Genomic DNA, 17,574 nt, shown 5'->3' on the forward strand with positions numbered 1-17,574 from the left:
TCACTGGCATTCTGCAGATGCTAAATGTGGGAGAATGTGGATTCTCTCTGGGTTTCACTTCTTTCCTCCTACAGCCTAAAACACAGCATTATGGTTCCTGTTAAACTCTTTGGTTATGAATGTGTTCATGCTTGATTTTCCCTTTTTCCACTTGTATACTGAGTAATTATTGGCTTCTAGCCTCTGATTTAATGTTTTAAATGATGTGACTAGAGAGAAAGGAAATATAAAAGTCTAGAATTAAAAAAAATAAAATAAAAGTAAATAAAATTATAACAAAATAAGAGATTTGGGGAGAAAAAAAAGACTTCTAAATCAACATAAATGTATAAAAATGATCTTTACAGGAAGTAATTCATATTTGTCATTATAAGATAAAGAAGGTCAAGCAACAGTATCTGCTCTTTACTGCTGTTGCACAAGTTACCACTGATAATATATGATACTAAAAAGTACAGTGAATGCCTGTTCCTAAAAGTTTTTTTGTTTTTTTTTTTCTTTTCAAAAAGTTACTCAAGTAAACATAACTGGTTACTTTCCAGCTCTGTTAACTGAGGATAATTCAGGGTGCTGCCTGTTTATGATCGTATCTTAAATTAGTCAATTGGACCCTCAGGAGCTGTGAAGGTTAAATAAAAGAAAGATTGAAAACTATTAATGAAGAATATCAGGAAATAGTTCATAGAATCCATCACTTGTCTATAACCGCCTGTCTCCGCTGGACATTAGCTGAAAGTCAAGGTAAAACCTGAAAACTTTATCACTGAAGCAATGGGAAACATCAACATGGATTTTAAAAATCTTATTTTCCTTGATTTTCCTTTACCCGCTTTATCTTTAATCTTACTCTTGTAATTTCTTGAATAACTCCTTCTTACCTTTACTTGAATGAAAAAAATATTAAAGTAGTGCAGGACTATGATAATGTTTTGGGTCCTCTCCCCACCTCTGTTAGTTCAGAAAACAAAACAAAAACCTAAATAAAAGTAATATTTTACATTTTGATTTTAATTAAATTTTCCTTTTGGATGAATCTATTACTTTTTTATTGAATTTTTCAGTAGAAATAATTTTTTCCTGTCATTTTAAGAAAAAGTTCTTAAAAAAGGAAGCAGTAAAGCTGTTCTCACTTTTTCCAGAATTTGGTCATTAGTCTGTGTTCAAAGTGAACCAGAGAGTCTTTATTATTGTTGTACCCATATTAAACCTGCAGTCAGTGAGGCATGGTTCTGGTAAAATAGAAAAAGTAAAAATATTTACACTCCAACCATGAAAAAGGGAGTCCCACTATGAGAAAGTCTGAAAAGTGCAGCAGGACATAAAGTATGACACCAACTGCTGAATACATGGAGGACATTCAGAGGAACCACATGCAAAGAGCTCTGTGTTAAAGATCTATTCAAAGCTTTCACATGTTTGTTGACAAAATAAATAAATATGCATAAATGTTCTAAACTAAAAAAAAAAAAGATTCTAACTCACAGTAAGTAATTTAATCTGCTAAAACGTCAAAGATATGTTCCAGTTTAAAATGTGCGGTCAAACCACGACCAGATTGTTTCTCTGATCAATCTCAAACTGGCACAAATTACATGTTGTTTTCATAAAAATAGCTCCTCTCAGAATCACATTATTTACACAAGTAAGAAAAGTTGGTCCTAAAAACGTGGCCAAACCTTAGAGCAGCTTTTTAAAACCTTTATCTAGTGTGACACGTCCCTGTGTTTGTTCGTAGTATTAATGACAGACACAGTTAGAGAAAAGAGTCCACAGATGGAAATATTTATCCATCCAGGCCAAACAGAGCATTCAGGTTGCTTCTGGGTGTCTGGACCACAGACTGTAATGTCACTGTGAATCAGAGAGAGCAGAGAAAGGAGGAGAGGAGCAGAAAGAGGAGGAGGAGGAGCAGGTGAAGGGAAACGCGAAAGAAACAATCAGGACATCAGCTTAAAGGGAGAATTTAAGATCTAAGATCAAGTTTAGTCTTTAAAGACAGAAAAAAGAATACATTTTTACCATGCATAATTTATCTATATGATTTTTTTTTTTATCATTAAACAATCCTTTAAGAATAAATAAAGCTACTGAGATCACTGAGTGAGATTTTCATCATCAGGACTGATTTGCATGTAAACCAAAAGGTGGAGGAGAGCCATAAGAGGCGGAGTTTGGAAGGGAAGGGTTCATGCCAAGTTAGAAAGACTGTGTGTTTTTTTGGGGGGGACAGTGGACAGTGTGGTTCTGTGATGGCAGGATGCCGGATCAGATTGCACCCTGAGCTCCCCCAGTATGTCCCGTACAATGTGCTGCTCTGTTCCTTCCTTCCCAGCCCGGCTGCAGGCTTCAGCCGGGGCCCTTCCTGCCTGAAGGACCACAATCACACCAAAAAATAAACCCTGAAAAAAAAAAACAACACACAGAGCAGCAGAGGTACTCACAGCACTTATATACACCTCACGACACCACGGGTGGGGGGAAATGAAACCAGACGAGGTATGAAAAGAGGCTGCTGAGGGGCCATAAACTCTCCTTGGTCACTTTCTGTTGTTTCTGCTCCCTCAGCCTCGTCTAACGGCTCACAGATGGCTCCAGCCTTTTGATGCCAGTGTGGCCTAATTTCACCGCCGTCATTGAGACAGGAAGCAGGTCTCTGAGGATCGTGAGAACAGTTCTACTCAGAGCTGGATGGGACGTCTACAGTAGCTGGTGGATGTACGCTCAACGACAAGGCAATTAGCTGAAGGTTAACAGAAAACAATTTTTGTCAGGAAAATGACACAACGGTAAACGGAGCAACGCCTGAATCCCACTGTTCTCCTCTGCAGCTTCCATACCCCTAAAGAGACTTTAAAACTCAAAGCTCTGCATTCATTTCTGGGTTTTAAAACATTTACAGGGCTTTTTAGTCTGGCTCAGACCCAGGAACTGACATATAAGAGTAAATACAGGATTAAGGTTGTTTAACTGAGAAGAAATAGACGGAAATATATAAAAGGAAAGAATTATTCAGATTCAGTTGGAGGGAAAATGTCCTTTGCATAAATTGCATGAATGTTTAGGTTTGGTGTTAAAAGCTACGAAGGGCAGATTTTTAACACTGGGATGTTTTGTATGTAGGTGGGATGTAAAAGTAAATCAGAACCACCAACATAGAGGAACTGGATGCCCCTGAGTTTTCCCTCATTCATTTACTATTTCTGACATAACTGAACTGATTTGAATCACAGAGCTGCAGAGAACTTCATCAGAAAACCTCTGAGTTACTGAAGGCCATCGGCTCCTCAAACAGCCTGATGGAGTCGATACTTAAACACCTCAATCCTGATAAACTCACATGTAAGATGTGTGCAGTAGAACATGGTGGCATACTTTAGGTCACCTTTCAGCATGTGATCAAAAATGTATCATTTCTGTTCCCTTAACTAAACGTTTAGCTCTTTAAAGTAAACAAAACCTAAACAAGCTAAACATGAAGATCATCAGTTAAGATCAGTTGTTACTTGAATCCAATAAACCAGGAGGAGTAATGTTGTAAAATAAGGTGCTGTTCAGAGAGCTGTAGTTACTACTAGCGGCCACTAGATGGTGCTGAAACAAATGCAATTAACAAAGGGGGCAATTAGAGAGGACAATCAGCCTGGGGAAACTGAGCAGAACAAGAAGTATGGAAATATTAAAACACTTTAAAGTGACAGAAATAATCATAATTAAGGGGAGAGAATCAGAAAATATTAGGATTTAAAAAAATAAAATATCATAAAATGTATGAATGGATCTGGTGGGTAAATAAAATAGAAATGAAATTATGATGAATATATTAGTTATTTTTCTTTTAAAGGGCCTCCTAAACATACTAATTAAACTAAACCCTAGATAAAAAAATAAGGTATCTGCCCCCTCTGATGGACTTGGGATGCTCCACAGTTTTTTTTTCTTCTACCATTGTGTACCAGAATACCTCTGTGTTGGTTTTTCTGTGTGTTTTCTTTCCTTTTCTTGCACAGCTTTGACAAATACCAGACACACACTCCAGCCGACACACTGACCCCTCACCTCTCACCTTTACACAACAACCGCTTTGTCAGAAACACCGAGCGAATGAAACGTGTTATATTTACAACGCATCAACACACATGCAAGCAAATATACTTTCACAGTCCGTCTCAGCTCCTCTAAAGCTCACAGAGACCCTGGTAGGAGAAAAAGGAATGAATGCAGACGTCCCAGAGGTAAAAACAGTCAGAAATAGTTTAATGTTGAAAACAAATTTTAAAAAGCATTTTTCTATTCAAATCCACTTGTTCCTCAGGGAGCAGCTGTCCCTCTGTCCACCCAGAAAACCACACTGTTAGGAGGTATGCAGGAGTCAGAATGGAGGTTATAATTTTAAACATGGAGCTCTGTAGTTATGATTTATTTATAATGCCCTGCGCCAGAAAACGTCTAACGAGTTTCCATGCAAGACAGAGAGTTTTTACAATTTACATGATTGGTTTAAAGCTGAGGGTTTGTGGCTTTAAAGACCAACAACAATGTTTTCAGCTGTGTGGGAAGCTGCTGAGAAAGAGAGAAAAACATTTAAATCAACAACAAAAGTTTAGGGAAATCCACAGAACTCCTAACGCACTTTGGTTCTTTGTAAAAAAGAGGTGGTTCTGACTAAATAAAGGAAATAAAAGAAAAAAGAAGCAGAAGAAGGACACCTGTTTTCTGTAATGACTGATAAATTGAAATAAAACAAAAATTGAAAAACTAAATGGAAGTGTGGAGAAAATTAGAGGCTGTGCTGTTTTTTGGGTTTAATGGTTAAACAGGCAAGAAAAAATATTTTTCTTTAGAAAGAGTTGAAAAAAAAAAACCTGATGTATCGATGTCAGCAGCAGATTGTACGTCCTGACCACAATCTTTCCTATTCTTGCTGTTTATTCCATGTTTCTGAGCTTCTGAATATATCTCCTGATGATTGGCTCCCCACAGAAGCAGCCATTACTGTACTACAGCTCTCTGACTGGCTTCATGTGGGTTTCCCTGGGCTGCGTTTGCTCCACCAATGATGCCATGCTGGACTCTTGTGTGGTTTCTGGACCGTAGGCCACAGGCTCAGTTTGGACCTGAGGGTGGATCCTGACACCACAATGGGACCGGCGGGCCCGGACCAGAGGAGAGAATGAGTGGTTCCCTGCACTGTACCGTCATACGGGCCACGTATTTAGCAGAGTCACAAATTAGAAACTACACTGATGATAATAATGATGAATGAGAAGCACAGAAAGCTCAGTTATAGCTGCATTTACTGTAAGTAAACAGAGGATTGTTGGTTTTAGAGCTTTTTCTAATGACAGGGAATAAACCTGAACTATTAACCTTTAAAAGAACATAGGTACAAGTTTTTGTTATATATTGTGTTTTTACTGATATTGGAGTCTGTGTTTCTGCTTTAAAGATTAAAAGTTTTACAGAAATGTTTGTTCTTACACAAATTACAAAGAAATTGGCAACATGATTCCAGAATATTCAAGTCAAAGAAGCCTGATGAAAATAAATAAAAAGGTTCTTAAGCCCAAAAAGTCACTAAAAGTGTTTGTATCCTTAATTTAATCCTCTGCTTTTTCTAATTCTACATTAAAATATAAAAAACTGCGCATTTAAAATCTTTATACTCTCTACTAAAGGAATCCCATTAATTTCAATTTAATTCAGTTTATTTATATAGCGCCAATTCACAACATATGTCATCTTAAGGAACTTTACAGTTCACCAGATTATACAGTCAAATTGATTAAAAGTTTTCTATCTAAGGAAAACCAGTTAATTGCATCGACTCATTTGCTCAAATGCAATCCCTCACACTAAGCATGCTTTTCATTAGACTTTTATGAACCGAAAGACAAAAAAGGTACTTTCTGCGGATCTTTTATTCTGAAAATCCCTACATTATAAATGCAGTAAATGTCAGTTTTTTTTATTTTATTTGGGTAGCTTAGATGAGTCAGTAAAAAGCTCTGGAAAAGGGAGGCTGGATTATGACACATTTCTAACATTACCATTTTGTTTGCTTTGGGACCACACCTTGTTTTAGAAAAGGTAAACCTAAAGCAATTACAAATGGAATAAAAGCTGTAGTATCTAAATTAAGAATTGTACTAGAAAATAAAAATCATAATCATAAATCATTTTGAGTCATAAACAAGATTTTGTTTCCCCAAAAAACAAAATATTTACCATTTGTATGCAAATCTTAATACAAAAAAAAAAAAAAAAGAATCACATAGGTTAGCATTAAGTTGGGTGTTTCCTTTAAGAGGTCTGAACCAAACACCCAGTTCCTGCAGTAAATAAATTTAGATAAACTGATAACCTTTTCAAACTCCATCAGCTTCCAGGAGAAACAAACAGCTGCTTCCTAAAAATTTTATTTTAGACAAACTTTCTGCATAAGTTGTGATTAATTTCAGGTGCTACCCTGCATCTTGTAGAGCAGGACTTTCCATGGAAGTCTGAGAACACAGCAGACCGAGCTGATGTCTGGAAACAAAGATATACATTAGAGTTGATGTAAAAACACAGCTGGGCTCTGCGCCCTCCTACATCGACTTCCTAGAGACAGAAAACCAGCAGCGACTGAGAATAGCATCCTATACAGACAGCCTGTCATTATGAAGCTGGCACGCTCGCCTGCAGTCGCTGAACATCTCCTGCAGAAACAGAGTGTCTCAAACAAGCCGCTAAATCATCACCTATAAAACCAAGAAGAAGAGAGCAGCTATCTTCTACCCTGTCTGCATTTCTAATGCGGTTTGTCTGAAAGATACTTTAAAAGTTTGCATTCTGAGGCGATGTTATGGTTTAGAGCTGAGGCCCGAGAGGTGTTAAATTATATCTCAGCTCTGACTTCTGTGTGCTTTAGCTCTACAGCTACGCTTTCACCAAATTCAAAAGGAAACTGAATTAATGATAACAGAAAGAATGTTATGGTTCCTGAAGTAAAAGGATAAATTAATAGGTTTGAAAGTAAAGTTAATGTAAGACAACGTTTCCAAAATACAAATACCTTCCAGAAAAACGGAGATATGTCAGTGTTCAGACATGCCAGCAGTTACTCATTCATGGTTCTATTTTTATAAAGTGTGCAGACTGCCTGACACTAATTAGCACATTAAAACAGGCTGTTTGCCATGAACTCCCATCCACCCTGTTTTCTCCAAACCCAACATAATAACTGGCATTACAATGAACACATATGAATGTAGCATTTAGCTGGTGTGGAAGTGTGTCAGCCTGATGTAATCTGAGGGAAAAAATTTTCTTGTAGTGGAACCTGGAAGACCAAGTTCAGGGAATATGCCTTAAACTTCAATTAAACAAAAAACAACTTTATTAATCCCAAAGGTAAATGAAATAAAATAAGATCTGATTTGAATACTTTTTCACAAATTGCTCTTTTGGAGACTTAAAAAAGACAAGTATAGACTTTTATGGTCATGTTAAATAAAATTATCAGGTGTATGTTGGTTATTTTATTCTCCATGTGCACAGTTTTATATTGTTAAAATACTTTATAGTACAGTATTTTATTTTTATTTTTTAACTATTCACTAGTATTTTTTTCCATACATTTTTCTAAGGTCCACATTTGTGTGACATTTTATTTTCTATAATCTTTTTGCTGCTGTAAACATCACAATTTCCCCATTGTGTGACAAAAAAGGGATTTTCTATTCTGATCTATTCTATTGTATTCTATTCTAGATGTTGGTTTATGCATGTCTAACACTCAGCTGCCCACTGTCACCACATGCTTGCTCTATATGATACATTTTCTGCAAAGTCTATGACTTAATAAAACCCTCTGAGCTGCCTTGAAGAGTTAATGTTTTTACGGTTTGGCATTAAATATTTAATAGACTAAACTGCACTTTACTTTAACTGTAAATCGTTAAAACATCTATAGAAAAAGTTATATCCACTGTAAATATTTCAGTGCAAAGTTTATAACTATAATCAAATTATAAATAAAACACTTAGTTTATTTGGGAATTTATGGATGCTTTCTAATTACTGGATCACCACTAATTTGTAGGCGTTTAAAAGAGTGTGCCAGACTGCCAGCAGGTCAGAAATCGTGACTCAGGACTGGAAATTTGGGGCAAGAGTTAAAGCAAACTGGAACAAGTCAGCCAACAAGTTATGGTGAAGAGAACTGAAGGAAGGACAGATGTGAGTCATTAAAGGATCAGGATACCCTGGGAAAATGATGACGGGGCGATGGAAAATGAAAGGGACAAGGTTAAAGATGTCAGTTTCAGTCACATGTGACCAGGAGAAGACTGGAATGCTGCACACTTCCACAGAGTCGCAGGAATGAGCTGTCAAAGCCCTGCTCGGCCTCCACGTATAGTGGCTCCATTCATCAGCTGCAGCACAGAGAAGAAGAGGGAGAGGAGGGTCGTCTTATGTTATGTTTAGCCAGACTGAGACAGGCTGCCCTTTGAGGAGCCCTCTGCTTTGAAATGAGGCTGAGGAACATCCATGTCAAGCAAATATTGCCCTGAATTTCTGCTCTTTGGAACAAACTGGGCTTTCATAGCTCACTGGTTCCGCTGCTCTCAGGATGATGGTTCTACCTCCTCCTCTTTTCTTCTTTCTTTCACAGAAGAATGAATAAACACGGCTGATTCTGACCACTTTCTTCTCTAAAAAGGGCTTTCACTGCCTGGGTGGGGCGCTGTCATAATTTACACCCACATCTGCTGCTGCACCACAATGAGCTCCCACAGCGTGTGAGCGTTTGCCCAGAGGTCCGGATCCAAAGTGATCACGCAGGTAAAGGAAGGCTGATATACCTTAAATACTCCTTCATACCTTCGCCTCTATAAGCGTCCTTTAGGATGAAGAGCGCAGCCAGAGCTGCACACAGAGGCACATTCAGTCATGAAGCATACGTTTCCACACCCTGAGCTGCAGGAAAACATCTATAGCTTACAGACGCATATGCATAAACACGACTGTACAAAGCACACATAGACCCAGACACACTGTGAGCTTTCAGTCCTAAAGCCGGCCACTGAGGCGTCCGCAGCATAGCAAGCTATTCATAAAAGGTAAAAATGTCTCAAGCTTCTGCCTCCAAAATACACATGGGAGACAAGAAGGGCCAAGCTTGGATTCTCTGACTGGAAATGGGGCCAAAGAAAGCTGATAAAAAAACCAGACCTCAGCATCTGTTTACAAACTACCTAAATTATAAAGTTTATCATCAAACCTGAGCTTCTAAAAATACTTAGAGGTGAGAAAAAAACAACTTTAATGTTCTACTGAAATAGTTCTCAGATCTGCCCAAATGATCTGCTGGAATGGAAGAAAATAAGCTTTTATGTTTAAACTGATAAGGATTTAGGGGACCAAATGGGTTTAATATCTGAAAAATTCTTTAAAGACGACTAGTGGAGTATGAATGAACTGCTTTAAATATTTATCATTGCAGGATGAAATAATTTATAATCTATAATCTATAAGGAGGCAACAGGTCGTCAGAGATGTGCATTAATTCAAAATGAAAAATAATAAAATACAACATTTTTTTATCATTTCTGTGGGTCTGAAAATATAAGAAACAACTATAGAGCAGATATATGCTGATGATTAATGTAATTATTAAAACCTAAATAATCTGGATATATGTAAATTAAATCCCTCCTCCTTCAACTACCAGAGGCAGAGATGGATGGACTGGTGAACAGGCTGAAATGGTAACATCCCACCAACTATTCAGGGTCCAGTTGGCAGAACCCAGAATAAACATTTCTATTTACATTAAGAAAATATTTTTTTCTGTAGAATAACAAACATGAGGTTCAGAGAATAATCATCAGAAGAAGAAACAAAAAGATTTTTGCACCTTTTCTACTCCAAGATCATGTCTGTGAGGAGTAAAGGTGTAAAGTTAGCCTATCCATACAAAAATACTGCATAATAATAATAAAGAAAAAAAGTAACTAAAGTAAAAAGCAGAAAAAGAGTTAAAACTATTTGCATGTGAGATATTTAAGCAAAATGTCTGCAGCTTTCAGTGGACAAACACCTGTCAGCAGCAACAGGCTGCAGATTCACTCTGTGAGCAGGAAACCCGATTAAACTTTTAGTAATAAATACAAACTTTTTATAACCATTGTTTGTTTAAAGTCTATACATAAACAATTACATCACTATAACAATTATAACAATAGCTAGATCTGACATGTTAGATTTATCCGGTAGAATAACCTTTTAGTGGATTTATTCACGGCAATTGGATCAAGTTTAATTTAGATTTATTTATTTTTCCATCAGATTTGAGCTAATTTCAGGAGTTCTGTGCAGTAATGAGCTCTGGAACCGAACAGCAGTCACCCTGGGAGGATTTGGGAATTTGACCTATTGGCGCACAAAGCATAAACTTCACGATTTAAAACTGCCGGACTATGCGCTGCAAATACCAAAGAGGTTTATGTGTTTGGATACTGTGGGGCCCAGCGTAGCGGGGGATTGTTTACCGCATTCTTTAGGGAGTCTGCGGGGCAGCATGTCAGGTGCGCCAGGATCCGATCATGGATGAACTGCAGATTCATTACGCGCGCAGCTAATCCAGTCAGATATGACAGGAATGGAGTTTGAACGATAGGGAACATAGATGTAACTGAGGAAATTCCTCAAGAGCGCGACTAATCTCCTGTGAATGTTGGCTTTCTGTCTTACCTGCCCGAGCCACGGTGGTTTGGCACAGGCTGAGCGCCACAGCCAGCAAGGCGAAGGATGGGAAGCTCATGCGCCACGGTCTCCGCTTCTTCCGGAAGGGACAGACTGGAATATCCATTGCGCTGCAGAGGTTTGCCGGCCTGGCTGAGCTGTAGACGCAGGATAAGGTGGAAGTTATCCTCTCACAGAAAGCCAGCCGTGGAGAAGGAGCCGGACCGAAGCTCCTGCGAGGCTGCAGACAAAAAGGCACGCCTCTGGAGACGTCCTCACCTTTCTCCTGGAGACTTTCCTTGATGAGTTACAGACGTTTGGTTTAATACATAAATAAAACCTAAACACCTGACGGGGTATGGGGGTTAATAAATATAATTGTAAAGTTTTAACCCCTTGGTGCTAAAACCCCATTGAGTCAGATTGGGTATAGTACCCAAAGTGGAGAGAGCAGCAGAGAGAGACCTGGAATCACTCTCTCTCTCCCCCTTCTCTCTCCTCGCCCCTTCTTTACTTTCTCACACAGAGAAAAGGCGTGTGTGTGTGTGTGTTTTAGTGGAGTGGAGGAGAGAGAATGGCACGGAGGGGAAGGTTAGAGAGGGCGTGCGTAATTGCGCGCTGGGTGCATGGAGATATACAAGGAAAATGAGGTCTTAATGAGACGTACAACTGTTTCAGGCGAATGAAATAACTGTTCTTTCTTTCTGTGGTTTTGTAGTTTGTTGATGACTAAAAGTTAAAGTAGACAAAAATCACAGCTGTTTATTTTTCCAGTTCTGTTGAAAATCATGATTCATAGAAAATCTGTTTATTGTCATCATCATCAACCTCTCTAACTTGGTTTTCTTTTATTTAACCTGATAAGAACAGGTCAGGTAAACGGTGGCAGCGGTTAGAGCGACATGTGGAGCTGAGCTGAGTGAGCGTTAAACCAGCCAATCAGAGTCCTGTCCGCACAACTAGCCACGCCCCCTTCAGCAGGTCCACCAGTTCCTTATTTGACATTTAGACACTAGATTAAATCTGATTAACCGATTAAACAAGAGGAGATTAATGAATAAAAATTATATATATACCTCTTATGCTTGGATCTAATTAATTTTGTGAAAAAAAAACGTATTTCAGATTCTAGAAGAAGATCTTAGTAACAGAAAATATAAAAAAAAAGATTTGCCAATTAACTTTTAGTTCTTATTGCTAATATTCTTAATTATTATTATCATTATTGATAAGGAAGTTGTCTTGTGAATTTAGCACTTTTGTAATAAATTCAAATAAAGCATTAATAGTTATAATTAGATAGAAGGTTTGTTTTCCAATTAAGTAAAAATTGACAGTGACTTTTAGCTTCATTAATGGGTTTCCATCACTGATGCTTCAATGGAGCCTTGTCTGCTGTTACCTAAACATTGATGCTGATCATTTAACACACACCTTCTCTGATTGGAAACCAAATAATAGATAATCAGGAAAGATAAGTTTCCATTCCTCAGTAAAGTTTGCTTGATTAGTTAAATTGTGACCCATTTTCAACCAGCCTTCTTTGTCAAATCTCTAAACCAGATAGAAAAATAACTTCTGACAGGAAATGACCCAGGGACTAATCCTGGTAAGTAATAGCAACTAATACTTTGCTTCAAGGGGGATCTCTGTGTCACTATCTGTTGAAGCAGACTAATTATTCTTTACCAAAAAAAAAAAACCAAAAAACAAATCCTTAAAAAGCCTTTTTTAGAATATTAATGTTTTTTTAAAGACTTATCTATACAATACTCTATCAGCATATGATAAAACCTTTTTTCCATTTCATGTCGACAGTAACCCCCCTGCTGGCCTCTGTGTAAAAATATGTAAACCAGTCATCATATATGGGGACAAATTAAAAGATAAATGCAGACAAATAACCAGCTGTCAAGTACTTGATTGCTTCATCTATCAGACCATAAACGTTAATCTAAAGAAACATTCCTTTCATAATTTCAAAGTGGCGTTTATATCCATACCTGCTGTAAACACTTAAAAGAAGCGTGTATGTTCAAAGTGGCTCTGCGTGCCCTGATGTCTGCCTTTAAACGTTTCTGCCTGCACAAAGCCCATGGTTAGTCACTTTCTTTGAGTGCAGGCTTCACATCCACAGAGCCCTAATTAACCATAATTATGCCCTGATCCTCCGTACCACTCACTCTTTCTCGCCACCTTCTCATTTCTTCCCCTGTTTGTGTTTTATTTTCTGATGGGCGTGTTTGCAAGCTGTGGTACTTTCCAAGATAACTATCGACTATAATTCAGTCTGGGGGCTTAGCAACCATAAGACAAGAAAAGAACCAGCAGTGTTGGACATAACAGTAAAAGAGAAGGGGAGCAAACAGAACCAGAAATTCTTCCCTGCAGCTTTAATGAGGTTAAATTATGGAAATAAATTAAAATAAAATCCCTCTATGCTCACTTAACACCTGAATGAGTGCTTCTCTATTTCCTGAGATGATGATTCATAGATTTATAGCAATGTTTGATGTAGTTATTTGGTCAAAGACGGCTGCTTCTCCTGGTTCTGGTTCTGCTGGAGGTCTCCTCCTGTTGAAAGGAAGCTGTCATCGCCTCCTGCAGCACAAGACGCTGAGCTCAATTATAGGGGAAATCTGGAAACGTCCCAATCCTCCATTTTTCATTCGTCTGGTTTCTAATGAAACAAAGAAATTCTGGACTAAATTAAACAGTATTCTAAAATAAATTTCTGTTTCAAATCAAATATTTGTTAAACTAACGAAACGGTTTCTACAAATATAAATTACACCCACAGCAAGTGTGTTTCCCCTTTTTGTGTAGTTTTAAAGTTTTTCTTTTACATAGAAAGTGCTTCCAAATCTGTTTTCAGTCTAAGTTTATGTGCATGAAATCAGAAAGCTTAGAGCTTCTCCCTCTGTGTGGCAGCTTTGTTATTCAACCTCTCTGGACACACTGGACTGAGTGTTTCCTTTTGGGGACAGTCTGTTTGGTTCTAGACTCAATTTGCTCTGAAAGAAGACACCACAAGCTGTAAAGAGAGACACCCCAGGAGACATCTGAGGCTTATGTGTGTTCTGGATTCCACATGTAAAGTATGTGTGCAGTAAGTTCAGCATCAAAGCTCTGTTGCTTTGTTTAGCTGCTGTCGGACCAAGAACAGTTTATTGATGAGACAGCGAAGAGTCAATAATCACTGGAGATTAGATTTCCTCCTTTAATTCTGGACAGTCTCCATCTGAGGAGCTGCAACCAATAAAGGCGCCATATAGACCTTAGGCTGAAATGCTGCTTCCAGATAATTTGAGTTTCAGAGTTGCTCAGATCAAAAAGCTATGGAGCAATTAGGATGGAAATAGTATAATATTACCCTAATGCTTTGATGCCAACTTCCATATGTGAAAAGGATTAAAGCAGATTAAAAATCGAATAATGTTGAATAAAATGTATAAATTGCAGAAAGTGTAATTTTAGATTTAGCCTTTTTTTATTCTGACAAAACTTAAGGGAAAAACGGTTTTAGTTCAAATAAGCTCAGTTAATTTGTGTGATGCTACGTCCATAAGTGAAGAGGAACGCATCTCTTTTAACAGGAAGTAATGTCCTGCAGAAGCAGATTGGATTGGATTTAAAGACGACAGAAAGGAGTAACAGAAAACTTCATCAAAACTCTCCATTCAACCCAAATATGTAAACTAATGACACAAAGCTGCTGCTTTAACATCAGTAGTGATGAAAATAAGTCAGACATTATCTGTTATCAGATACCAGCAAGAAAGAATTAAAGAAATATTGCGTTTTCAAACAGTATTAATATCTGTAAATCAAATAGTCAGGAATAAACGTTCATTTTTAATCTTTATGCGTTATTCTTTTAATCTTTAATCCAAAACAAGACTAAATGTAAAACATTTGATTTATTAGCAACACCACAATCAGTATAAGCAGATGATAGTGTTTCCTTTTTGCTTGGATCACCTCTGTGTAGTAGAAGGAAACTTTATTTAAACTATAGATCTGATTCTTTATATGACAAGTAGACAAAAGAAATGACCTAAACTGATGTTAGAAAGACTTAATATAACTTATATGTACATGTTAAATAGTTTTGTTTTCTCATTAGAATAAAATGAAATTAATTGTTCTTTTAATTATTTGGATTATAAACCAAGAATCTGGTTAATCTGAGTCCAGATTGGGTTTAAAGGCGCCAAATAATCATGGATGGTTCTGGACAGAGGCCAGTGGGATCCGGTGACTCTGTAGAACTGGGCCTGGTTCCTCTTATGCCCTCTATACCATGATGATATATTCTGGCACAGAAACTTTAACAGTTATTATTTTTATGTCATTTTTTTCATCTTTATTGTTGTATTACAACAATGACTTAAAAATGAAGTCGTTTCTCTTTAAGCTTCAGTTGTTATCTGTCAGGATCACAGTTTATCTCTGCTAAATCTGGATGTGCTATATCTAATAGGGTCTACACCCATCCAAATAACACTTTGGTTCTATATCACCTTGGGTATATAAAACAATAAACTTGCCAAGTTTTTACAAAATTTTGCTCTGTGCCCCATGAAAAACTGCAAATAATGAACTACTTTAAACTTAAGTATTTTTTTCTTATTTTACATCGGTTTTTAGAGTGTAGGTGGTAACAGCATCTTTTTAAAAAGTCTCTTAGGTGATAATTTAATGTGAATATTAAATATAACATTTTAATTCTGCGGTTTTATGACTGTCAAAGGCAACAGATTCAAACAATCAGCCTTTAAAGCTTATTTGGTTCTTATTTGGTCTGTTTCCTCCATTATATCCTCTCCTCCTCTCAAGCAGGACTTCCTTTTTAGCATTTTCATTAAACTGCCATATACCAATATTATAGAGCTATGATTAAAGTTTACCTCCACTGAAGCCTGACTTCATCTTCTGAAAACAGATCTATGGTTCGTTTCAGAAGCTGCTAAAACCAGATTCCTACAGACAGGTGCTTTTGTTAGTTTAACCCAGAGAAAAAAAATCTGGGCAGCAGATCCAGATAATAAAATTAAGCCTCAATGTCATCTGCCTGCAAATTAATAAAGGCTTGTAATTAGCTGGGAATTATATTTAAAGGCTTGGAATAACCCAGAAACCACAGAGATTCCTTGAAGAAAAACCTGCATCATATGAAGCCTCCCATTAAACCAAATTCTCATGTCGACCAACCTGATGCTTCACAGACTGTAAAATCAAGGGGTGATTAGTGGAAACATCTGGGTCAATGGAAGCAGGAGAGTCCTGGAGGATGAGATGAGCGCCGGAGAGGAGCGTCTGCTGAGGGAGAGCGAGACATGGCATCAGCTAGGCCCGGTGGACCCAGAGCTTTGTGGGCAGCTCTCTCTCTGTGCTATTTCCAAAAGAAGAACCTTATAATTACAATAAAGCAACCATATTATACAGCTGACTTCCTTGAAAAGTCTGTATTTTACAGGGCAGGGCCACAAACGCACACACACCCTGCTAGCCACAACACTCTGAAATAGATCAGAGGCCTGGGAGGAAACGGGGAGAAAAGGGAGTGGACTGATACAGTCGGTGCAGACAGAGCGGCCAAAGAGTGTGTGTGTCCCTGAGTGATGAATACACACAGCGCTGAGCGGCACAGAGGCAGAAGGTGTGCTGAGTAAGATGAAAAAGGCAGAGAAAGGGTCAGTGAATCTGGATCTGGGCGACACGCACACCCAGCTAACCACATACCTCCAAATAGACATGGAGGGGGGGGCAGGACGGGGTGACGACTGGGTACCGAGAGGGAGGTCCAGGCGGTGGGTGTGTTTTTCAGAGTGGGGTGAGAGGGATGTGGACTGAAAAGGCTCTGAGTAGACCGTATATTTTCTTTAAGGAAACGAGGAGTTTTAAAGATGTTTGAGGTTCTGAATGCCTCCTGTGTTCCCTCCTCTTATATCTATTATTTCATCTCTGGCTTTTAACAAACAGCTGTTCTTATTCTGGAGTTTCCACTCTGCTTCCTTCCTTAAATATAGCAGTAGGTGAACTCCAAGAACTGCTCAATTTAGTACAATTACTGAGAACTAGAAGGTAATTTACCCAGATGGTTTATAATGATGCTCAGGCTAATAAAAAAAAAAAACAGTCAGAAGGACTGAGTCTGCTGCACAGAGCAAAAAATGTAAAGTTAGGAGGATCAGGTTTCATACGTTAACCAGAGATGTAGAGATCGAAATCTAGAAATAATGAACTGACAGATTCATTGTCTTTTTGAAAAATGCATCTCTGTGAATTTTGTCCAAGCTTGAAAAGAATCATCTATAGATCTGCATCTGAGCTCTTCAAGCCCTGATATGAAACAAGACTAGAGAGAGAGAGATACGGAGATAGGAATAGGTGTGGGGTGGGGCTTTCAGGGCCGTGGAAAGGTACAGCAGGAGAAATCACAGGAACGAATAGAGGAGGGGGGGAAGACTCGGAGGGGTGCTGTGTGTGTGTGTGTGTGTGTGTGTGTGGGGGGGGGGGGGGGTGCACAGGCATGCAGAGGGTGAGGAGGAATGAAAGAGAGCCATTGATGAAGGAGAGCTCTCAGACTGGAGGGATGAAAAGGTAGTTACACCTAGAGATTCCAGGGGAGAGAGTGGATGGATGGATGGATGGATGGATGGATGGATGGATGGATGGATGGATGGATGGATGGATGGATTGGATGCTGGGGTGAACTGATGGATGGATGGGTGGATGGAGGGATGAAGGGAGGGATGGATGGATGGATGGATGGATGGATGATGGATGCATGGTTGGATGGATAAATGGTTGGGAGGATGGATGGATGGATGGATGGATGGA

General features: G+C 38.3%; 1 protein-coding gene across 7 annotated transcripts in view; it reads right to left on the reverse strand.

The window, feature by feature from the left end:
• LOC107101422 (collagen alpha-1(XI) chain-like) overlaps positions 1-11,251 on the reverse strand; it is a 36,108-nt gene extending 24,857 nt beyond the window's left edge. For 2 of the 7 annotated variants that reach the window (XM_015400328.1, XM_015400327.1), the window contains exon 1: positions 10,738-11,244. In XM_015400328.1, the coding sequence (XP_015255814.1) occupies positions 10,738-10,855 (118 nt within the window). In that variant the 5' untranslated portion in view covers positions 10,856-11,244. Of the gene's footprint in view, positions 1-10,737 lie in introns of all 7 variants that reach the window. The other 5 variants (XM_015400331.1, XM_015400330.1, XM_015400326.1 and 2 more) reach the window with 4 other exon arrangements.
• Positions 11,252-17,574: the final 6,323 nt, after the last annotated feature.

Source organism: Cyprinodon variegatus, unplaced genomic scaffold, assembly GCF_000732505.1.
Source record: "Cyprinodon variegatus isolate N-32 unplaced genomic scaffold, C_variegatus-1.0 Scaffold1093, whole genome shotgun sequence".
NCBI lineage: Eukaryota > Metazoa > Chordata > Actinopteri > Cyprinodontiformes > Cyprinodontidae > Cyprinodon > Cyprinodon variegatus.